The sequence below is a fragment of the Pelodiscus sinensis genome, chromosome 15 (assembly GCF_049634645.1).
Source record: "Pelodiscus sinensis isolate JC-2024 chromosome 15, ASM4963464v1, whole genome shotgun sequence".
NCBI lineage: Eukaryota > Metazoa > Chordata > Testudines > Trionychidae > Pelodiscus > Pelodiscus sinensis.
Window position 1 is genome coordinate 35,023,198 of NC_134725.1, and position 24,629 is coordinate 35,047,826.

The 24,629-nt window shown below is 45.2% G+C and overlaps 1 protein-coding gene across 1 annotated transcript; it reads left to right on the plus strand.

Annotated features, from left to right (window-relative positions):
* Nucleotides 1-756: 756 nt before the first annotated feature.
* On the plus strand, nucleotides 757-23,374 carry ALDH2 (aldehyde dehydrogenase 2 family member). The gene is made up of 13 exons (XM_075898738.1): nucleotides 757-982; nucleotides 5,156-5,260; nucleotides 8,294-8,434; nucleotides 9,467-9,546; nucleotides 11,872-11,983; nucleotides 13,671-13,799; nucleotides 14,958-15,071; nucleotides 16,799-16,901; nucleotides 18,136-18,320; nucleotides 19,161-19,325; nucleotides 19,676-19,833; nucleotides 21,404-21,518; nucleotides 22,731-23,374. The coding sequence occupies exons 1-13, from the start codon at nucleotides 851-853 to the stop codon at nucleotides 22,761-22,763; spliced, it is 1,572 nt and encodes a 523-aa protein (XP_075754853.1). The 5' UTR covers nucleotides 757-850; the 3' UTR covers nucleotides 22,764-23,374.
* The last annotated feature ends 1,255 nt before the right edge of the window (nucleotides 23,375-24,629 follow it).

Here is a 24,629-nt window from a genome sequence, read left to right on the forward strand (position 1 = left end):
GCAGGTGCCACTCTTTTGAAGCTATGCCATGACACATTTTAACTGCATTTCACATACATAATGTGAAATAAATATCACATCTTCTGACATGGCAATGATGCACTGTTTTACCAATACAATATTTGATACTTTCCTGTGTAGAAAATATTGATATGAACATTTTTAAATAGAAAAAAAAATCACTTCTTTCTAATGTGGTGCCCCTTACAGCCTGTTGAGTGCCAGGGCTGGGGAACCTTTTTTGGGTCAGGGCCACACCCAAAAGAAAAGCTAAAAAAAAACCCTAAAGAAAGAAAACAAAACAACCCTCACTGACATGGCTCCTGAGAAAGACTCTCCCCTCACACACCAGCGCCTGGAGCCCCAGCCTAGTAGATGTTTTGTGCCCCAGCCTTGCAGGTGGCCTGCACGGTGGAGCCAGTGTATCAAGAGAGACCATAACTGGACGCATGGGATGAAGCTTGTTCAGGCCAGCGGCCCCTAGACTTGGGGGACAGACCAGAGGTCCCGATCTGATAGGGGCCGTCCCGGGATTCAGGGTTGGTTTCCTATAACCAGGGCACCTAGCTCTCCCCCTCCACATTCGTGGCGCTTGCTCTCTGCTTGCCGGCGGCAGTGCCGGGCGACCCAGGCATGAAGAGTCGCCAGCTCGTAGCCAGCCCGGCCGGGGGCGGAGCCAGGCGAGCGGCGGCAGCTGGAGCGGGGCCACTGGCCGGAGCCAGCCCCTGCCCCGCGCACACGTGCTCCCGAGCCCGGACCCTCCCCCGGCCGCTGGGTGGGGCTCCGGCTGCTCCGCCGCGCCCCAGCTCCAGGCTGCGTTGGCGCCGCTCTGCGACTCCCCAGCGCCAGGATGCTGCGAGCGGCTGCGCTGGGCTCCAGGCTGTGGGGCCGGGCGGCTCCGGGCCGGCTCGGCTGCCGCTTCTCGGCCGCTGCCTCCGCCATCCCCACCCCCAACCCCTGCCCGGAGGTCGCCTACACCAAGGTAGGGAGCGGGGCGGGCGGGGTCCGGGCTGATCCGCCTCCTCCATCCCCTTCGCGCAGGAGAATCCGCCGGCCAGGCCCGCTCCGCAGTGGCGGGCTGGAGCGGGGCTGCAGCGACTCGCGGGGATGGGCGCCCGCTGCCGCAGCTGGGTAATGCCCGGACCTAGGTTTTACTGCAGGTCACATTTGGGGCTGGCCTAGCAGCTGGGCCCGGACTTTCCTGTGAGCTGAGCGCTTGGGCGGACACCCAGGAGAGGTTCAGATGCACCCAGCTGATTAGCCCAGCGCCCACCGCGGGCAGCCTGTGTGTCTACTGGTGGTGCACACCCCCGCATGTGTCGGTGCAAGCAAATTTTGTTCTGCACCCGGATGGGGGAAGAAAGGGAACATTGGCTGGGCCCCACTGGGATTCCCAGCCTGAGTGGGTGCAGTGGTCTTTCTGCTCCCCTGGACAGTCCCCATCTCGGGGAAATTTGGCACCTGCCCCAGCTGACCCTGGAGGCCTTTCTTTTCTTACAAGTCTGCTATGATCCCCAGAGCCTGGTGCCACAGTTCTGGTTGTGTGCTTAAAGTGCAGCCCTTAAAAGAACATCAGAGTGCCTTTAAAACGTGTTTGCCCTCCCCCCTGAGGTGGGCTTGGTGGGAAGAGCCTGTACTGATTTACATGGTAGTCTTGCCTGCCTGCCTCTACTAAAAACAATCCTTAGAAATGTTTTTTCCTTCGCAGTCAGCCTGGGCGCTCCCCTTGCAAGGGAGTCACTGCGTTTTTTCCCTGTGCAGCCACAAGCCTACTGTTGCTTTATTGTTCTGGTTGTTTTTAAAGCAATAACAATGCCCTGGGACCAGCCTGGCATTGCAACTTGCACTGTGGGATGGAATGAGTTCGCAGGTCCTGAAGTATTGTCAGTTCCCAGAGTGCCAGAAGTGGAGGATTACATAATACTTCACTTTTTTTGTAATTTGTCCTTTAGATAGGGTTGGGTAAATGCCAAGTGCAAAGCAAACTGAAACCTGCCTCCTATAGCAGAGACAAACTCCAAAATTATCTCTTTGCGTGGTGCTGGAAACACTGTGCCTCATAAAGCTAGGGGGACAGCACACAGCACTGTGAACTGACTGTCTTCTGGAACTGCTTAGTCTTTGTGGATTAATGTTATTTACCAAGGTGCTAACCTTTGTATTCCTGTATTTAGTCACCACAGATACACCCATGGGCACTGCCAAACCTCATTTTAGAAGCTGCCTTACATGCTTTCTTGATACCTGAGATTAGGTTGAACCACATTAATGCTGAACCTTGATATTTTCCCCCTTCCCCCTTTTTCTCATCTTTCATAATGAAAGTCAAGTCACTCTTGGTGGGCCTCAGGTCTGAGCCTGAAGCTGCCTTGGCTGGGTTGCAAATGCTACAAGGGAGAGATAATAAAGTCAGAATAATACCGTTTTCTTTATTGGTGATGAGCAGGAAACTGAACAAAGCCTTCAGGGAATTTAAATGTTCTGTCTTTTGCTGGGAAGCCTTCTTAAAAAAAAAAAAAAAAAAAAAAAAAAAACAGCCTTCCTCTATCCCAGGTTGTTATCCACTGTTTGTGTGTAAATTCTAGTCTTCTAAACTTCATTATGTCAATTGCTGTTACCAGTGCAAATGAATAAAGAGAAAACAAGCTAATCCATTGGCTAGGATTTAGCATGTTCCCTGGGTATGTGGTTTGTGGTGTTTTGTATAGACTTATCTTCTCCTCTTCCTTCATTAGTACCTCAGGGAATGCTGTTTGGTTAGCTTTAATGATGAAATATGAAAAATGACCAGGCCCAGAAAAGTATAAACTTGTAACTGCTGTGTCACTGTTCTTGAGTAACAGCTGTAGATAATGAGTTACTTCTGTAAGGGAATTGGGTTTGCTTTCTCTTATTATGCAATCTTGGTTTGATTAAAAATGCTGTGGTCTTTGCACTGAGACTTTGCTTTGGCTTCTCTCATGTCAGTTAACGTGACACGCTAGCATTGAGTTTCCTGTGCAAACTACATCCCACGTTGCGCTGATAAAGCTAAAGTAACAGCAGAGGGAAACCAGAATTATTTTTGTCCTTTTTAAAAAAAATGGTCACAGTTCCTCTGATCAGGGACTGCCTGGAAGAAATAGTGGCCCTAGTATAGTGCAGGCAGGCTCCTGAGTGGGGCTTCTGTATAATGTGCCAATCAGCCTTGCAAACTGATGTCTATGAAGATAGAGTGGATGAGGAAGAAACTGACCCAATAGGTCCTTGGTTGGCAGGAGCTGCCAAGAAAAATGTGGCCCTGTTTGTGGGGAGGTGGTGTGAAGGGACATCAGGAACGTGGGGGAATTGAGAGACTTAAGTGATGTACCCTAGTAAAATATGTCCTGAAATCTTCCTAAATGAAGTTTGTAATTCTGTGTCTGGCAACCTACTGAAGTGTACAGGTGCCAACTTGCTTTATAGTGCCACTAGGAGTTGCACGTGTTCGTCCTCGCTGACTAAATGCAAAATGAGTCTGTTTGACTGCTGCTTCTCTAGATCTAATGGGAATTATTTTGGGGGCCACGGGGATTTTTGTATGGAAAATTTGTTTATAAACTGTCTTAAATGGACAGTAAATCAGTAGACCAAGATCCAAGGAATCCCACTCTGAAGGGCATTGCAAAGTGGCCAGTATGGGAAATGCAGTGGAGAAATGGTTTGGCCTTCCTTAACATCTGGGGTTGACAGCTATAGGCTGTTCTAAGCCTCTAACAAACAAAGCAGCTGCGTTAAAGTATGTATGGCAGTGGCGTGTAAAAAGCCCTGATCAGGAGTGGGATTTCATAGTGTTACCTGTATGACACCTGCTGCAAGAGCAGAGTAGTCACAGTTCTTACCCTTTGAAACTTAGTCTAATTTGAGGCAAGATGGAACAAGTGAATGTGGCAAAGAGAAAGGGGCAGAGAGGATGAAAAGAGCTGTCTCGTGTTTGTTACACAACAGTCATAATAGGAAGAACCCACATGGCATGTAAGATCCAAATACCCCTGTCTATTCACAGTATGCAGGGGCTGGAGGCTTCTGAAACACTGAGGAAAGCATGAACTAAACTGAGAGCATGGTCCCTATTGAAAGAGGTGTGACCCTATTCCTACAGTCTACATGGGCCAACACACTATGGCGTTCATGCAGCTGAATAGGTAGAGGTTGCAAAACTTGGTAGCTGTGTTTTGGACTGGAGAGGTTGATCAACATATCACAGCAGTCAGGATGGAGAAGGAACTACGTAACCTTGTGTGTATTTTGGGAGTCCTAATCTGGGCATAGAATTGTAGGACTGGAAGGAATGCAATTAAGGTTAATAAGGGTGTGTTTTGTTGTCTTTTCTGGTGGCTTTTGTGTGTTCTGTTTGTCACTTGCCCTCTTCCCTGCCTCACTCTGCTCCTGTTTATGCTACTTGCACAAAATATGTAGGACTGAGGGAAGGAAAATGTGTTCTCCCCCCAATATGCAGAAGATCTTTCTGGTGGGTGCTGCTCCCTAGCTTGTCTCAGGCAGGAGGTATGCTATGCGCATGCCCATGGCTCTCCAGCAGAGATGGCTGGGTGAGATCTGTCCACAGTCCTTGTTCTAGTATCTAGGGGTCTGGAGGAGTTTTCCAGCTCACTCCCAAGGGTATATGCGTGGGCTGGGATGCCTGGAAAATGGTAGTTAAACAAATGGCTACATTACCATGGCAGAGTCTAGCACAGGGGAGTCAATTGTTATCGGGTTCCAGGGCCTGCCTCAGTCTTGTGAACCAGTCAGGCTCTCTTTCCCTAGAATGAGGGATTTGATGCTGTCCTCACTCAAGGATTGGCAAAGAACACCTCTCTCGCCCCGTATTGCTTGATCCAAAATGCCGTGAGATTATAAGGCTGAATGACTGCTTCTCAGAAACCCTTTGCACATGGCACATCTTTGCGGGCTTTTCTTTTTAACAGTAGCTCTTCTATGACTGTCTAGTTTTTTGCATGTTAAAAAGTGTGTGCTGAGCCACAAAACTTTAATCTGAACTGCTTAATGCATGGAGCTGTGCTTCCAACTTCCTGCTAAGTCTGGCACCAAACAATAGAACGTCCAGATTATATGGCTCTGGGGCCTGAATATCTCTCTCTCTCTCTCTCTCTCTCTCTCTTTTTTTTTATCACAGATTTTCATAAACAATGAATGGCATGATGCAGTCAGCAAGAAAACCTTCCCTTCTGTCAACCCAGCAACAGGGGAAGTTATCTGCCAGGTTGCTGAAGGAGACAAGGTAAACACTGTCCTTATAAGATTGTTTATAAGAACAGGTATTGATAGGTATTGATAAGTACCTGTCTCTTTATAACCCACTCCAGAAACATGTTTGCTTTCCACCCTGTATCCTGCAAGTGCCTGAACTCTGTTATATGGAAAACTACTACATTTACTGTATTAGGGATGCACTAGTGTACACGGGATGCTGGTGCTCATTATTTAATCTTCATGGTTACACTCAGCCCGCCTCTCCATGGGAGCCAGTGGTCCGCGGAGAGCCAATTGAAAACTCAGCTCCCTACGACCACCAGCTCCAGTCTGTCCCCCCAGTACGTTTCTGCCTCCCCTCCACATGTAAACTTGCAACTGCTGAATTTTTTCAGCAATTACACATTTACTTGAATGAATACTTTTTAACATCCCTGTATTGTATATAAAGCAGGGTCAGCATTGTTTTCCTGTTAATTTGGTTTCTACCCACCCCAAACCTCAATGAAACTCTCTAGTCTTGCTCTTAATCAAAGGTAGGAAGCCAAACAAATGGGGAGTGTAGTCGTCTGTCATATGATGCTTTACTGTTCTCTGCCCCACTCCCGAAAGGGGGTTGTTTTAAACCTTAGAAGACTGAAGCAGAAAGGTGAAGTAATGTGAGGCCACCAATGAGTAAGCATCGGAGCCTGGGTTGGAACTGCGGAGAGGTAGGGAAAAACGAGCTCTGCTCCCAATGTTGCAGTCAGGCTTTACAGAAAGTTCTTAGGCTAGGAAAGGACAGAAGCCAGCACTGCCTTATGCTAGGGGATTGTCTGTCTGACGTAGGTGCTGTAAAGCAGGCCTGGAGGTTTGGAGTAGTTCCAACGAACTGGAAGGGCTGGACATTTTCTCAGCAGAACAAAAGGGACCTGATCACTTCCAGCTTTCGTATTTCAGTGGTGCCTAAGGAGTAGGGATGTAAGAGGCTAGTCGACTAGTTGACCATCCGATAAGCATAAGCTTACCGGACAGTCGACTATTGATGCGACTAGTCGCTTCCCTCCCCCTTGCCGCTTCTATCTGAGAGAGGCAACAAGTGGGAGGAGAGCAGGAGCTGGTGCTGGAGGGAGCCAGCTTAAAAGCCGGTTCCCTCTCCCCCCTCTCTCCACGCAATGTCTCCGCAGGGGCAGGGGAGGAAGAGGCACAGCGGGAAATGGCGTGAGTGGGGACTGAAGTAGTCTCCGCTTGGGCAGCGTCTGCTGTGATTCTGCTTTTGATCCCCTGCTGGCCCCGCGGTCCTTGCAGCACCTCAGCCTTTGAAATGTACAGTACGTTTCAAAAGGAAGCCAGGCGCTCTCTGTGGGGCTTCGGCTTTTGAACTGTAGCAAGAGCCCAGCAGGCGGAGGCACCCTTATAGACTAATGCAGTGTTTCTCAAACTGTGCTCCTCAGAGTCCCAGGGCTACGCGAGACATCTCCAGGGGCTCCGTGAGGTTGACAAACTGGAAACATTGATAGGTACAATACATGCAATCAGTTAACTGCTGGGGCTCCGCATAAATTTTTATGCATGTAAAGGGCTCCGGAGCCCAAAAAGCTTGAGAACCAGTGGACTAATCGAATAGTCGATGGAAATCCCATAGACTATTCAATTAGTTAATTACTCTAAATTTAACATCCCTAGTAAGGAGCCTGATGCAGTACGTGCTGTAGAGACACAGACTAAACCAGAGACTCTTCCAAAGAGCTGCTAGCCCAGAAAGATGGGAGAAGATTTCTCTTCACTTTTACAAGTGGGCAAGACAAAGTGACTCACCCAAGATCACTTGGAGTTTAGGCAGGGCCGAGGACTGAACTCAGATCTCCTGACTTCCTATTCAGTGCCTTAAACACAGGCCCAGCCTTCCTGTCTAAGCTGGTCCTGTTGGAGGAAGGAGAAGAAATCACTTGGATTTCTGCATGGCCTGCAAGTTGGTTGCTTTGTTAGGTCAGCGCATGTGCCAAAAATGAGAGCTGACTTGAAACAATAAATAGCATGAAAAAACAGAGAGATCCTGGATTTTAAATTGAATCAGCTATGTTAACCCTAAACAAACTCCACTAAGGTGTCAGAAGTCAGCCCCCTTGCTCTCTCCAGAGGATCTAAAGTAAATATGAACATAGCAGAGACTGTCACTGAAATATGGCTCATGTAAACATACTTGATGTTTCCCAGGACAGCAGCCTTTATGTAGTAATGGTCGCTCGCCTGCTACAGCCATTCTTCTCAAACATAATTTCATAATGTTATCTCTGAATAGCATGCAGCCCTGGGAAGGCTACAGCTGGGTGGGTAAATAATGAGTCTGCAAAACCTCTGCAGGCTGGAATCCATCTGCAGTCGGCCAAAGGTCAACTGACATCAGGGCTGGGTTTTCATGTATGAATGACGCCTCCTGTGCTTATGAAGGAGATAATGGGAGCTCTCTGGTGTCCCTTGGATGGATGTTCTGTTCCCTCCCAATCTAGGGACCTTCTCAGCCAGTGCCTGGCAGCTGTATGTTGACAGGGGAGTTTTTTTTTAATTGCATTAAGTTCATGAATATGTGTCTGGTTGTGAATTCTCTACTGTAATGCCAGTGTTTGGCAGTGCTGATGAGGGATTATCCAATTCCTGGTATGGGACTTTTGCAGCTCCCCCCCCCCCCCCCCCCTTCTACAGCTCCCTTCAGATGAGCCAAAAGAAGGATAATCTGACCAGGGCTGTGCTACATACAGAATTCAGCCTCCCATCGCCCTGGGAGATGGGTCTGTTTGAACCCCAAGATGAACATCAGGCCGAGGAACCTAATGCAGAAACCAAGTGTACAGCTTATACCATGCACCAGGGACCCAGAAAGCCCTGACTCCAAATGCAGGCTGTTTTTCAGCTTCCTCTTTCTTTCCCCTGGATCAGTACCCAGTCACCTCTCTGATTTCTTGTAGCCTCTGGTCTGGAAAGCTGGTTCCCTCTGAGCACAGTCTCCTCCGTCCAGCCTCAGATAGCTGGTGGCGGAGGGGAGCACCATCCATTCAGCCTCTATGTCTGCCTTCCTCCTCAGGCGGATGTGGACAAGGCTGTGCAGGCGGCCAAGACAGCCTTCCAGCTGGGCTCGCCTTGGAGACGGATGGACGCCTCTCACCGGGGGAAGCTGCTGAACCGCCTTGCCGACCTGATTGAGAGAGATCGGGCGTACCTGGCTGTGCGTATCGTGCTCCCTGGGTGTGCTGTTTCTCCTCCCTGGGGGGCTGTTGTCTGACAAGAGTGCTGTGGGGGACACGGCTGGTCTGGTTCTGCTGGAAACAGAAGGGATTCTGGCAGTGGCACCAGAGGTAGTTCAGCTGTCTCCGAGGCCTTTTTGGGTGCTGCTGTTGACTTGAAGTGGCTACCGTTAGACACAGGGATTACAGTGCAGGGCAATGGCTCTCACCAACCCCACTGTAATAGCTGTTCTAGAGCCCGTGTCCAGAAGGAGGTGATGGCAGGGAGTGAGGCTCACCTGTGCTCTTGGCTGTGTATGTGAAAAGGAGCTGCCACATGGGGTGGGAGGAGCTGGTTGTTGCCGCCTTATGCACTGAGGGGCACGCAGGGTAAACAGGCAAGCCGCTCTTCTTGTTTGGTGATCCATTCCTGCCATCAGGCCTGACGGCTTGTTCCTTTTGTCATGGCAATGGCCCAGGCTTGGAGCCCTCTCATCCTGCAGATCCCACGGGGCCTTTCTCCGCCTCGACTGAGTGCTCAGTGCATGGAGCAGGAGAGACCTCAGCTAGAAGGGCCTTGCAGCCTAAAGGGCTGCCCTGCTTCTGCCCGGACAAAGACAAGGGAGCTAAGCTGTTTTCCCTGGGAGCAGACTTTCAGTCTCACTGACTAGAGTCTCACCTCATGCTGCTACTAGTGCAGTACATGCTGAAACAAACCCTCTAGCCCAGCCATGGGCCTGGCCTGTAGCCCCATTGCTTCCCCTCTTGCTTGCAGGCGTGAGGATATTGATCATAGCTACACAACTCTGTCTCATTCTGCCCCCTCCCTCGCCACTGTGATTTACATATCAGTGAGGAGAGAAAGAAATGACTGTCCAACTCTACCTTCAGCTGCTCCTGGGGGTGTCTAGTGCTAGGACGAGCTAAACGCAGAACCTGCGCAAAGAGCAAACTCAGAGTCTGGCTCATCTTTGGCTGTGGCTGGGAGTGAGAGCTGGGACTCTACAAATACAAGTTTGTATCTCTGTTTGTAGGAGCTGGAAACTCTGGATAATGGCAAACCGTACTCCATCTCCTACTTAGTGGACCTGGACATGGTAACAAAATGCATCAGGTAGGAGTTTGTTTTCTTCACACAAGAATGAGAGGAAGGCACAGCAGGAAGGGCGATGAAGTCTGGCATTTGATTGATCTGTGGGAGCTAGAGATCTGCAAATTCTGCCCTGGGGTGGGCATAATTGTCTGGGTGCTGCTGTAATAGGACGGGGCAAGCTGGTTAGATTTGGTCTGACCTGTGGCACTGGGTGTCCTGTGCTGCTGTTCTGTGGAAGGGTGAAATGCATCCCAAGCCAGTGTCTCTCGCTTTTAATCAATTCAGACAAGTTAGTGCTGTCAGTTGCTTCCTTAGCATGGCCCTGGAATGTACATCTCTAGATCTGGCTTTCCTTTAGCCACATACTAGCCCTGAAAGAGCCTATTGATGAATCTCAAAGATGTAGCGAGGGTGTTTTGTGTCCGGAGGCAAAAGCAAAATTTGTGCCCCTGCTGCTACCAGGGCCCTGAACCTGGAGCACGGCTGAGCCCGAGTCCGTGAGGAATGGGGGGGAAACTTGTATCACATCTTCCCCCACTCCTTATAGTTTGGGGCTGGATCCTGCATGCACTAAGCCTCTGGCTGAGATGGAGTAGGGCTGAGGGTGGAGAGGAGGCTCCAGCCAGTGGCAGTGGGTGGAGGAGGAGCAGGCGAGCTGAGGGATGATGGGAAGAAAGGGGAGAATAAATTGGTGCTCTCCTAGCATGGCACCCGGGGACAACTGCCCCTCCTCCTCCCCCACTGCCTCCTCTCTATGCCCCTGGCGAATCTGACACTTCTAGACTTGTTAAACTCAGTGTAATAGGCCACTGTGAGCCTGGCTGGATCTTAACAGTCTGTTTCTGTTGTTTTTATGCACAGCAAGGTGAGTCTGGTATCTAAAGACCTGTCTGTGTTAAGGTGCTGGCTAGAGGGAGGCTTCCTATGAGGAGTGTTTTACAGTGGCAGAATCTGGTCGTGGGGGCTGGTCCAGTGTTTGAGCTGAAGTGAGCTCAGCAGCATAGCTCAGCGGAATGCATGTTGCTAAAAGTGGCCTTGTCGAATGCTCAAGGAGTCCTTAATCAAGGAACATGAAACCTGCTCTTCCAGCCCTCACTGTGATAAGGTGCATGCCAGGGATATTTTTTTGGCTGTTAAAAAACAATCTTGCCAGACTAGTGGGTTTCCATAGTTAGAAGTGGGCGTGCCATGCTGGGAGCTAAAAAAGGCTCACTTTCCATGGAGCTTACAGTAATTACTGGGCCTAGGTGCCTTTGAAGGGGCTCTCCTCACACCTAACACACTGAATAGTTACAAGGTTTCAGGTAACCAGTGCTGTTGCTTTCCATTCAGGTCTCTTTAAAAATCAGTGTTTGAGAAGAAATGTTCTTAGCCGTGGTCCCTATCTGGATTCCAAATATAGCTGCATATGGTGCATCATGATCTAGAGCCAGATTTTTTTATAGCAGTGTCCGTTGACCCACATCTTCATTGTGCGTTGTTTTGTGTATCAGACAAGATCATATTGGCCCATGGGGGACAATGCCTCTGCAGTTCCTCTTACCGCTGCCTGGCGGAGTGTGAGTCCCTGTGTGAGATGTCAGGAAAGGTTTGCTCTTAGACTATGTCTGCACTGGGAAGATTTGGAGACAAAAGTACTGTCGACATGCAAAAGTGAAAATTGGTCAAAACAGGTTTTCTGCCTCCCATTGTTGACGTTTCACGGCCATATTGCTAGTTCCCCTGTCCACAGCTAGAGCAAAGCATTGTAGGTAAGCATCCCACAGCACAGTGTTGTGGGCAGGCAGAGCTGATCCCTGTGCTACTTCGGATTCCCTCTGACTTCTCCCACCGCATTCCCAGCTGCTGGGAGCAGCATCATGAATAGCTCTGTGAGCTCTCTGTGCTGAGGAATGTCAAAGCAGTACAGCCGTCCTTCCAGCCTTCCCCCTGCAGCAGCCGTCTGCCTGCTGCTGTGTTTCTAGCAGGGCAGAATGGCAGCATTTCATTGGTTTTTCTGTTTTAGTTTGTTCTCCAAAATGGAGCCGCTCTCTCAGCTGTTAGATACTTCCCAGAGCTTTGAAAGTGAAGGGGCACATGCCTGCTGGGCAACAAAGATCACAAAACAACTGAGCAAAACCATCAAGACAGGCATTGTGGGATACAGGTAGAAGCCAGTTTCCTTGATAAAATAAACATCAGCGTCCACACTGGCTCTTGGAGGGGGTTTTCTTTACAAAAGTTGCTTTGCACTGTAAACATTCTTACTCTTTGGTCACCAAGAGGCATTTTTGGGTGACTTAATGTGCCATTTAGACAAGGAGATACGTTGTCCAAAGCCAATGGCTAAAACAATGTGATTGTCAGGTACTACGCTGGCTGGGCTGACAAATATCATGGGAAAACCATTCCTCTTGATGGAGACTTCTTCACTTACACAAGACATGAGCCAGTAGGGATCTGTGGACAGATCATCCCGGTAAGTAAAATGTATCCTAGTGCTGCAGAAATGCACTTTGGCATAGAAGCTGACCTTAAAATGCAAGTTTCTGGCCTCTGCTAGGCAGAATTTCCCTTTAATGCTGAGAGGAATTATGCTAAGTGGGCCCTTTCTGTTGCTCTGGCAGAAGTGACACAGACTTGGTGTAATTATCAGTCAGTCTCTGTGTATTCAGCTGTGAATTATAACATTTTAACTCTTGTTTACGCTTACAGCTCAGATCTAACAGTTTGGAGAACAGAAACTGTTATCAAACCCTTTCTCTACTAGTCTTGTTAATAGAAGCCAGTTTAGGCAAAATATTAGAACAGTAAATAGCCTGTGTCTGATAGGGAAATGGAGCCCAGCTCATTCAAGTCTCATTTCCATTTGTATCTAGTCTTATTTCCATGAATTGCTGGTGGACATAAAATAGGGCATAAATATTAGGTTGTTGGAGCGAAGACATTTCTCCATGGATAGCATAACACGGATGTTAGAAGCCTGGCTGTGAGGCACTATGCTTTGTGTGCCCACTAATGAGGAGGAATTGGGTATAAACTTTTAATTCTGGAATCTTATCTGTTCATGAATTAAGTACAAGCCTTTTCATGGCAAACTCTTGCAGATGCACCGCAAACTAACTTGTGCCGAATTTGAACTAGGCCTGGTTTCCGGCAGTCAAGATTAAAGCTTTCAAAAATTAGACTTAAGCTTTGTAAATAGATGGCCCACCAAATCTCTGTGGCTCCATTCCACATCTGTGACATGGGAATAACACTCTTTGCTCCCTAGGGGTATTGAGACTAAACTAATCTTTTTGTAAAGTGCTGGGATCCTGTGGTGGGGTGTGTGATTACATATTCAGTAATTAAATGAATAAAAACTTCTAAGGCTAGGTCTACATTGCAATGTTAAATTAGAAAAAGATATGCAATTTGCAGCATGCAAATTGCATATCTTTTTCCAATTTACTTTCGAAAGAGGCACTTTCAAAATCTGACGTGTCTACATGGCGCCAAATTTCAAAAGAAAGTGCTCTTTCAACGCATCCCTTATTCCTCATAGAACAAGGTTTACAGGGATGGCCAAAAAGCATGTCCACTTTTTCAAAATTACAGGGATGGCCAAAAAGCATGTCCACTTTTTCAAAATTACAGGGATGGCCAAAAAGCATGTCCACTTTTTCAAAATTACAGGGATGGCCAAAAAGCATGTCCACTTTTTCAAAATTATTTTTTGAAAAAGCAGATGCGTTCCTTGGATGAGTTGCGGTATCCCAAAAAAGCAATGCAGTATAGATGTAGCCAAAGAGACCAGGCCAGAAATCAGGCCTATAATGCAGAATAATATAGGTAAGATTTCAGGAAGTTGTTTTAAGTGTCAATAAAAAGGCTTTACACCTTTTTTGTATAAAAATGTAAGCTTCTGCAGTTCCCCCTTACAAGTGCACAAATCAAGGGTAGAAATAGTGAAAGGAACCACAGATTTATAATCCAGGATTTTGTAAGACACAGATGGGAAGGGAAATAAACATGGGGCAGGATCCACAACTGGGGAAAGTGACTTCAATTGAGATGAGCCAACTACAGAAATGGGGGATCTGTCAGACTTTTATTTATGTCCAAAGAAAAGGGAGGGTCATTGTTTTCAAATTTAGCTTACAAGGTTTCCTTGTGCCTTACAGTGGAATTTCCCACTCCTGATGCTGGCGTGGAAAATCGGGCCTGCCTTGGCCACGGGGAATGTGGTTGTGATGAAAGTGGCTGAGCAAACACCCCTGACGGCTCTTTATATGTCCAATCTGATCAAAGAGGTGAGCAAAAAAGCTGGTTCTAGCCCAGCCTCCTACTTGCACATCAGTCAGGGGTTGTACAATGTGCTATGACTATGTAACATACCTGAGTAAGTTGGAGAAATCTATAGAATATGGTAGTGGAGGAACAGCTAGAGCAAAAAGTAGCTAGAGCAAGAGAGGAAAGATGTGGAGTTTTTTGTTGTTTTTAAAGAAATTCCAGTCTGTAGCCTAACTAGATGCCATTCCAGTCCCTGCACAATAGAGAGATGCTGCTTTTGTATGGGATGGGCGATTGCAGTTGACTTCAGTGGGCTAACTAATCAAAACTGAGTTGAGTGACTTGCTTCAGTTAACTTAGTGTGTGCTATAGCAAAGGCTTAAGAAGACTGCAGCATGGAAGATGTATGTGAGATGGAGAAGCATGTTAGAGAAGAAACTGGTGACCCAGGAGTGGATGGAGTAAACAGAACCGCTTTATTGCTCACGCATGTTTACCTTGGATGTCCAACACAATGTCTGAGTGGCAACAAATTGGCATTAATCAGACCCTTTTATCTATTTTAGTATGTTAATTCACATGTCTATCACTACTTTTCCTAAAACCTTATTTAGTAATGTTAATTCCCATAAAATGAATATTAATAAGCGAATAATGAATACAGTTATACTCACCTCTAATTACTATTTACATCATTTCTAATTAAATCAAAACTTTTCTGTACTACAAACTTTCTAAATCAACAGATTAGAGAGATTACAAGGAATTTGACCCTGAAGATATGTTATACAGCGCCAATAAGGATAAGCAAGAGACTTAACAAAATAAAGCAACTCCATACTTACCTGGTTTCTTAGGCTACAAGAATGAAGAGAAAGAACATGTTTGTACAGCAGAAAGGATAATACCGGTTTTGACTGGACTTTTAATCTATCTTCCTAAATGACACCCAAAAAAAAAGGAAAAAGAATGTTTAAAGTGTAATATTGTGGCTGACCCCTGAACCACTAATGTGGAGCCATTTCAGACCCCTATTAATTTTTACATATCCCAACACTGCCCTATTTTCTGGGGGCAGAGCTTTGGAGATTGGTGTTACTGACATGGTTACGGAGCCTCTTGATTTGTAAAGGGAATAATAAAGTAACTTGAGTTTTCTTTGGCTGGTGAACTTGCAGGCTGGATTCCCGCCAGGGGTGGTTAATATCATTCCTGGCTACGGGCCCACTGCAGGGGCTGCCATTGCATCCCACATGGAAGTAGATAAAGTGGCCTTCACTGGCTCCACTGAGGTAAGACACGGCATGACTGTATCCTTGTCAGCAATCTCATGGGAGTGACCATGTGTCTGTGTAAAATGTACTTTCTGTACCAAGTACTAAAAACCGGTTTGCCTTCATTTTAACAATGCAGCTGTCTTTAAGCACCAGGACTGATTTGTAACAAATTAAGCCTTACTCTGTTCAGATGGCCGTCTTGGAATGGTTCTTACAGAAGATTCCCTTTGGGCTGCACCTTTGAAGATACAGTCTAATCTCAGGCAGGCTTCTATGACTCAGCTAAAACTCCATAGTGAGCGGATTATAAGGAAACCGCTGTCAGACACCTAACACTAGTAATTCAGCCAGGTGATGAAATAAGGTCTAATGGGTGCCAAAATAAGGTCTAATGGGTGCCAAAATAAGGTCTAATGGGTGCCAAAATATATAGAGTGCTGGGAGATGCACACAGTTTTTAATTTCTGTATATCTCTGTAAAATTAAATCAATACAAGCAGAAAGGACACACTGGGTCAGACTGTTTGGTGATAGTAGCCAATGCCAGATGTCCCAGAGGTAATGAACAGAATGGGATGTTAAAATGAGTGTAATTGCATAAAATGTCAGCGGGTACATGTGGGGCAGCAGCCAGCTCCTTGGGAGCCAGCTTTTAAGTCGGTTCCCAGTGTGCACTGCCTGTCACCTGCCATACCACTCCCAGGGAGCCAGCTGCTGCTCTGCACTATATCAGAGGCAGCTGTGCAGGATAGTGGTCAGCTCCCTTGGAGCCAAGTGTAACTGTTCAGGTAACCAATAAGCTCATGCTTATCGGTTACTCTTGTAAACAGCTGCACTCTGATAGCCCTGGTAATCAGGTGATCCATTCTCATTCATAGCTTCTGATGAACAGAGGCTAAGGACATCATCCCCTGCCCATCCTGGCTAATAGCCATTGATGAACCTGTCCCCCATGAATGTATTCATGCTATTCATCTGTGTCCAGCTGTACTTGGTCAGAGGTTCTGATGCCTGTCATTACTGTTGATTTTTGTTACCACGAGGAGTTCCTTAATGAAATCGGAATGGAGTACAGTAACAGGATTTCTTTTTCTATTTATATTGTATATCCCCACACAAGCTAATTGAAAAGCATTAGGATAAAATAAGGCCCTTCTCTATAATGCTCTAGGGCATCAGAGCAACACAAAGTGGCTACAAAAGTTGCTCCGTATAGTGGTTCATAAACTTTTTTATAAGGTGACCCACCAAAGGTCCAAATTTTGGGGGCAAATCATAGGCCAGTGATATCCTCCACTGCCATCACCTTATTGCATCACTAAGGATGCTCTGATCTCCTATAGCAGCAGCTTATGTGCTGGCACCACAATGCTAATCCCAGATTGGCAGGAAGACCCTGTGGTGGGGAAAGGGAGTGGCCGGTGTTTGGTTTGGAATGACCCAGCCCTGCAGTGATAGCTCCTGTCCCACAGGACTGGGCACAGTTCCTCACTCTGGGTGTTTCAGTGAATGGAGTTGAAGTGCCATGCACTCAAATTTGGCCAGGTCACTGCCTCCATTGTGACAGGAACAGCTGTTGTGGGCTGAATGGAGAGCAGGCTTGTTCCATTCCTCTATCCACACCTTCTAGGGCTTCCACAACCAGCAGGAAACTTCCATCAGTTAACCTTTGGAAATAGGCTTCGTTTAATAGGCTGAGAGGTGGTTATTTCCTACTATTGATTCTTCTGTTGCCAATACAGGTTGGACATCGGATCCAGAAGGCTGCAGCAGAGAGTAACCTGAAGAGAGTGACGCTGGAGCTAGGAGGGAAGAGCCCAAATATCATCATGTCTGATGCTGATAGTAAGAACCAATTCAGTGTTATATTACAATTTGTAGCTCTTAAAATGACACTTTGCAGCCAGGATTTGGTAGGAGCGGCAAGTTTCCCTCAGAGCTGTGCGGTAGGCTTGGCCATGCAGCTGTTTAATGAACCCTGCCTAGCCAGGGACTCCGGGCTCTGCACTTAGAGCTCCCTGGCTGGGGGAGAAGCACTTGGGACACATCCCCTCCCTACTGGTTGAGAGAAACTCATTGCTCTGCCCTCAGCAGGGAGCTGCTGCTGTAGCTAAGAGAGAAGTGCCCCTCCCCCAGCCAGGCAGCTCCCTGGGCAGGGCTCATTATACAGCAGTGGGGGCATTTTACCTTGCAGCTTAGAGGGAATCTTGACTGACTGGAAGTTTCTAAGAGTTATTCCCTCATAAGCTCTTATACCAAGGGATTCTCTGGATTACTGTTGATGCCTCCAAGCTAATGTCATACACAGTGCATCTTGGGAGGAGTATCTTACACCAATTTGGTTACTTCATTATGTGCAAGGCTCAACAAATAATACAATCTACTCACCCGTGGCGAGTAAATTGAAACCTGGAAGAGCCGGGTTCGGGTGATCTGTGCATGCACAGATTGCCGGACAGCGTGGCTGGTGAGCAGGGCTCACCATGGTTCGGCGAGCCCTGATTATGTGTATCACCATTTCCTCACAAAACAATACACATCAAGGAGGGAACTAATTTATCTACAAATTATACTTGTTAGTTGTTTTCCTGTAGACCTCTCACATCCTTCATTGATTCTTCTGGGCTCTGTTTCATTATCATCTGTATTTAGTAGTGTTTCCTCCCGTTCTTTCCTCTACTACGTTTTGCTTCACTTCTGTGCTTGCCTCTTTTTAGCCTCTTGCATTTTTTTCTTAATTCTCTCTCCTATTTCCTCTTCCATGTGGATTGGTATATGTATCTGTATGCACCTCTTACTGGAGGAAGAAACTGGAGCACTCTGCAAATGGTAGGGGGGAAGGAAATTTCACTGGATCCAAAACAACTTTTCCAATTTGGTTAATTTCAGTTTGGGTAGAATCTGATTTAAATTAATTTGTCAGCATGTATACCCACATTCACAACCTTGCTAGAGCATCATACCCTTCCATTGAAGTGACTGCATGTAAGGAACTTTTAAGTCCTGATGATCTTGTTGTTGGCATGGGGAAGATTCTCCTCTTAGTCATCAGTTGAGTTTTTTGCCATCTCTTTTCTAGTGGACTGGGCTGTTGAGCAAGCCCACTTTGCCCTGTTCTTCAACCAAGGCCAATGCTGTTGTGCTGGATCCCGGACATACGTCCAAGAAGATATATATCATGAATTCATAGAGAGAAGCGTTGAGAGAGCCAAGTCCAGGGTGGTTGGAAACCCATTTGATTTTCAAACTGAACAGGGACCACAGGTGAGAGCATGATGCTTCAGTTTTACTTCTGTTAAGATGCTACTTGATTATGCTTTAAAACATGGAACTGTATCCATGAACCAGTAGGCTAGAATTGAAGGTAATTGGCAGTCACATGCCTAAATTGTGCTAAATGTTGCCCATTATCTAAATGAAATAGGGATGAATAAACTGCTTTAGATCATCACTTTGACCTCAGAATATTCCCTCTGAAATTATTAGATACAGCAATTTGGTTTAGGAATCTGTCTAAACACAGCATTGTTATTCCCTTAACTGCTTCCTAACTCCATGTAAAGATCTGGTGTATGTAGACCAAGATAGGCAGAGTCCTTTTCTTCCTCCATGAGTATCAAACTGACGTACAGTAATTACTCGTTTAACACGTGCCCACTTAACATGTTTTTGCAATAGCACCATTTTTTTGGGGGTGGGGGAGGATTTTTCAAATAACACGACCGTCCCCAAAATAACACGAAAATAATCAAGTAGCAGACTACTTCGAGCGGCAGTATAAGTTGGCGAAAACAGTGGTAATATGCATAAGCGGATGAAATCACATGGTCACAGCGCTCCTCCGCTCACTCACGTTTATCTTTGTGTTTTAACAAACCGCGGCAACTTGTGTTGCTAGATATCTAATGTTGACATTGATGACCCAGCACCAACAAAAAATTGACTTTGCCATCAGCACCTGAAATGCAACCTTCTCCTTTTCCATTATTTTTAACGGGAAAATTGACCCCGCATAGCACGTTTTCGCTTAGCACGAACATTTTCAGAAATGCATCTGTAGTGTTAAATGAGGAATTACTGTATTGCTATTCTTTTTTATTTTAGGTAGATGAAGAGCAGTTTAAGAAAATCCTTGGTTACATTAGCACTGGGAAGCAGGAAGGAGCCAAGCTACTCTGTGGTGGCAATCCTGCTGCAGACAGGGGCTATTTCATCCAGCCGACTATCTTTGGGGATGTGCAGGACAACATGACCATTGCTACAGAGGAGGTCAGAATGATTGCTTTGTAATTCTAATTTTCTGCCAGGTGGTGGTGGTGGTGGTTTACCTTCCTCCTCCTCCTCCTTGCTAGGGACTACAAGTATCAAAATTCCATAGATTGTTATCTGAACTCTTAACTCTTACAAGAATCAGAGGAAAAATGGACAAGCCATCATTCAGACATGTTTTTCATTTAGCTTTTTATGGCTAGAAGGGACCAATTTGATCATTTAGTCTGGTTTCCAGCATAATACAGGCTAGTGATCATCACCTAGTAGTTTCTGCATCAAGCCAGTAACTTCTGTTGGAGCTATAAGTTAGACCATGGTTTTTAATCTGCTCTGTTTTGATTTCACAGATATTTGGGCCAGTCATGCAGCTCTTGAAGTTCAAAACCATTGAGGAAGTCATTGAGAGAGCAAATAACTCGAAGTATGGTCTGGCGGCAGCAGTTTTCACAAAAGATCTTGACAAAGCAAACTACGTGTCCCAGGCATTGCGGGCTGGAACTGTCTGGTAAGTCTACACACAGGATCTCTGTTGTTAAATCCTTCATGGAGATTTTAAAATCTATGGCTTTCGCATTCCAGCTGCTTCCTTCATTAAATGTATAAACTGTGTATTATTGTACACCTCACTGTAGGTAAAAAAGTAAAAACATAAAATATCAAAAATATCAAACCCTCTCATAAAGTTCCCAGCCTACCTCTGGCAAAATGTGTACAGACTGATGTGTGAGCCTTGAGGCACAGACAAAAGGCTTGGTGGCCTTGGAACTAATAAACAGGCTCCAGCATTAGTTCCTTAGATGCAGTGGGGGAACCTTGCCAACTCCTGGCTACCAGACTCAACCACTGGAATTTAGAAGCTCTTAGTTCAACAGAGAGCTTTGTGCTGTCTTGACTCCTGCAGCAGAATACTTTTGGGGTATATAAAAATCAGTAGGGTCTGAAATGGCTCTGCATTAGTGGTTCAGGAGTCAGCCATAGCATTACCCTTTAAACAAGCTTTTTCTCTTTGTTTTGTAGTTTGGGAAGATAGATTAAGAGTCTGGTCAAAACCCAGTATTATCCTTTCTGCTGTATAAATGTGCTCTTTCTTTGTTCCTGTAGCCTTTATTCTTGAGCCAATGGAGTTGCTCTGTTTTGTTATGTCTCTTGCTTATCCGCATTGGCTCTGCATAACACATCTTCAGGGTTAAATTCCTTGTATCTCTGTAACCTGTGAGTTTGTAGCATAGGACAATGTTGATTCAATTGGAAATTATATAAATAGAAATTAGGATGGGTATAATTGTATTCATTATTTGCTTATTAATATTCACTTTATGGGAGTTAACATTACTAAATAAGGTTTTAGGAAAAATAGTGATAGGTGTGTAAATTAACATACTAAAGTAGATAAAAGGGTCTGATTAATGCCAATTTGTTGCCACTCGGACATTGTGTCGAACATCCGAGGTAAACGTGTGAGCAATAAAGCGGTTCCCGTTTACTCCATCCTCTCCTGAGTCGCCTGTTTCTTCTCTAACAAAAACAAAAAAGAGAGGTATGTCTAAGGTTGTCAGGGCTTTTAGTATATAGGTTTAAATAAACATCTTGAATTGTACTGTAGACAGAAACTGAATTTAGTGAAAACTCTGGAACACCAGCATCTCGTGTTCCCTTCCAGAAATGGCCTGGAGGAAGCAGGTAGTCAGTACTTAAAGTTTCAGGTAGGGAGAATTGTTGCTTGGTGTGCTCACAGGTAGGATACCTGAATTGGATTCCTGACCCTGTCTTGTTCTCTGGGTCAGCAGAGAATGAGGTTAGTACACAACCAGCAAAGGAATAATTGTTGTACCTTACATTCCCTCACCTCCCATTCTCCCTCTCTGACTCTGATGGATACTAAGTTTTGTCTCCCCTGAACCTGCTTGGCCAAAAGAGTGGTATGTGGGAGAGAATCCTGGTAGATGTAGACTACTTGTTGTAACTAAGTTTGAGGAAATGTTCATCCCTTAATTATGGAGACTTTCAAGAAAATCCTTGCTATTGTAGATACTTTGGAGCAACAAACTGTTTCTAAGGTTTGGTTTCCATTACAGGGTAAACTGTTACGATGTGTTTGGTGCTCAGGCCCCATTTGGTGGGTACAAAGCATCTGGGAATGGGCGAGAATTGGGGGAATATGGCTTGGAGGCATATACAGAAGTGAAAACGGTGAGTATCAATGAGTTTGTCCCAGGATATGGGACAGAGGTATGGGTTTTGTATCTTTTGACACTAGACTGCCAGAAAAAGGCAGTTGGCCCTCAGTTTTCAGTATCACAAACCTTTCTCTTTGAATATTTAATTATAATTGTAGTAGCTCTGAATGTTATGCTTCTAAAATAACAAGCCTTGTGGCACTTTGTTAGCATGTTTCATTAAAAAACGCCAGAGTATTTCACAAACAGTAAATAAACTTCACATACTTCTGTGAGGTGGGACAGCTAACCTTTGCCTCTGAGATAATTTTAGAGGTGAGGAAAAGTGACCTACCCAAAGTCTCATAGTGAGGCAAGGGTAGCACTTAGGATCTAGAATGCCTAACTAGTAGTTTATTGCCTTAATTAACACTATCTTCAAGAAACCTCTTAGGATCTGTTTATTTGCCTTGTGATTGTAAAGAATGAGTGGACTAGTTCTGACCTCTTTTAGGGAAGGAATTTAAACCTGCATTTCTGAAGAACATGTGCATTTTTGGAAGCTTGAATGTCAGTAGTCCATTTATAAACCAGCCACTGAATAGCTGGAGTGTAGTTTATTATTGGAATTGGAGACCTCCAAGTAGTGCTGACTATTTAAATGCCCTCTTCCATCCAAATCAAGATTGAATCAATGTGATACTGAAAGCAAGGAAATCTGAAAGTCCAGAAACGTACCAAAAGTGAGCTCCACTACAATGTAAAATCATGGTAAAACCCTACCACATGACTAATTAAAACAGTGACTGGCACTGGAGCCCCACACTTCCCACTCCTCCCTCTCGCTCCTTCCATGAATCTGCTGATTTAGACTCTGTCCCCAGCTGCTATGTCTGCCTCCCAGAGTTTGAATAGCTGATTCACCACATTCATGCTGTGAAAGGGAGGGGGAGGAGTGGGAATATAGCATGAATCAGCAGATTCATGGCACTCTGAAAGTGCTGGGAGGGAGGTGGAATTTGAGGCTACAATGCCCAGTATGTGAGGTTCATTGGGAGGAGGGCCCACAACAGACATAAACTAGTGTAGATGAGTGAGACATAAGGAATAATCAGTAATCAAAGACAACTTAATATCTCTTCCAGTTCTGTTTTGTGTGGTATTTATACTTCAACAATAGTATGACATTTAGGAGTAATGGGAAAGGAACAAAGTGATTCTTACTAACAATCAACATTCTTTCTAGGTAACAATCAAAGTTCCACAGAAGAACTCTTAAGGGACACACTAATTGCTCCATGCATCTGAAACCTTCTATGCAGTTGAAGTTTAACAGAGTGAGTTGGGAAAACTCTTCCGAGAGCAAGCAAACCTGAAGTCCATATGTGCAAAGCACATATAACTTTTTTTTAATGTTAAACAAAAATTCTTTAGAAAGTGCCTGTGGCAATTTCTTGTTCTCTGCTTGTCTGAAATTTCACTTAGCTTTAATTTTTTTTATACCAAATGTAATTCTCTGGGTAACCTCATTTGCATTTATCTGAAGAAACCAATGTACTTTTTTTGGAAGTCATTTGAGTGTTTTATGAAAATACCATTACTATAGATTGCCAATTGTTTATAACTGCTTTATGGAATATTTTTTTGGAATAAATCTATTTCCCTGACTTGAGAGTGTTATCACTGGCATGCATGAGCAGAATTTGGCCCTTTAACCTAGCAACAGACATTGTGTAACACTGTACCTTCCTAAACCATTGTTACTCTGAATGTATGACTTTTTGATTATCTACAGTAATTCAAATTAAGTCTAAATGTGTCGTCTTACAGAGTTCTGTGAAATTTCTTGTACTATGTACCTTTTCCTAATAAACATACTAGTGCATAACCTGTCAGACTACAGTAAAATTAAGCTTACATTTTGGTTTAGTCTATGGGTGATTATATTTTAAAACTGCTAACCCAAATTAAAATACATGGAGAACTTAATGTTCAGATACACAAGGCATAATCCTTGAAAATAGTATTGAATTTAGTATCACAGATTGAGTAAGTCCATGGAAAACAAAGCTGAGTGTCCTGGTTTAACATTAAACTCCGAGAAAACTCAGTCCAATACCTATAGGCTTCGTCTAGACTGGCATGATTTTGCGGAAATACTTTAACTGAAAAGTTTTTCCGTTAAAAGTATTTCTGCAAAAGAGCGTCTAGATTGGCAAGGATGCTTTTGCGCAAAAGTATCCATGCCAATCTAGACACGCTTTTGTTCAAGAAAGCTCCGATGGCCATTTTAGCCATCAAACTTTCTTGTGCAAAAAATTAAGGTGCCTGTCTACACTGGCCCTCTTGCGCAAGAATACTTGTGCAAGAGGGCTTATCAGAGTAGGAGCGTGAAAGTATTTGCACAAGAAACACTGATTTTATACATTACAAAGTCAGCGTTCTTGTGCAAATTCAAGCGGTCATTGTAGACAGCTGGCACGTTTTTGCGCTTTTGCGTAAAATCTTGCCAGTCTAGATGCACCCATACTGTTCATCTTTGGTTTTCAGCAAAAAATGCTAAAGAGCAGAATTCTCTACCAGAGAACGCTTAACCTTTATTTTGTACAGGTGATAGGGTAATATACTGCTGCCCCATGCTTAGAAAAAGTAATAACTTAACTTCAGAATTTCATTACAGAGGCTATTTCTTGATGCCAAGAAGTTTAATAGTTCAAAGTGGATATAATGCAACCTCTAAGAGGGCCTGTCAACCTTTTCAAACCAAAGAGCCAAACTACATCAAAATTCAGACTAAGTGGTCAACAATGAACCAGTATAAAAATGACCATTTGCATGACTGAAAATATCCAACTTAATATTATTGGCTTGATGATTAATAGCATAAACAGGGCTCGACAAATCGCTATATCTACTCGCCCGTGGCAAGAAGATTTCAGCCGGTCGCCCCGTTCACCGGTGCTGTGCTGTGTGGGGTTGGTGAGATGATCTCGCCATGGTTTGTCGAGCCCTAAGCATAAATGAAACATTGTTCTCACAGACTTTATTTAATGGGACTTCTGCTGCTGCTGCGGGTGCAGTTTGTGGATGTGGGGATGCAGAAATCAGGGTTGGGGTGGATGAGGGGCTCTGGGCAGGGGATGGT

Excerpts from the sequence above, each read along its gene's own strand:
- ALDH2 (XM_075898738.1), top strand. The coding sequence starts at position 851 with ATGCTGCGAGCGGCTGCGCTGGGCTCCAGGCTGTGGGGCCGGGCGGCT. Across the intron at positions 18,321-19,160 it reads AAACTGAACAGGGACCACAG|GTAGATGAAGAGCAGTTTAA; the intron begins GTGAGAGCATGA and ends TTTTTATTTTAG. Across the intron at positions 19,326-19,675 it reads TGACCATTGCTACAGAGGAG|ATATTTGGGCCAGTCATGCA; the intron begins GTCAGAATGATT and ends TTGATTTCACAG.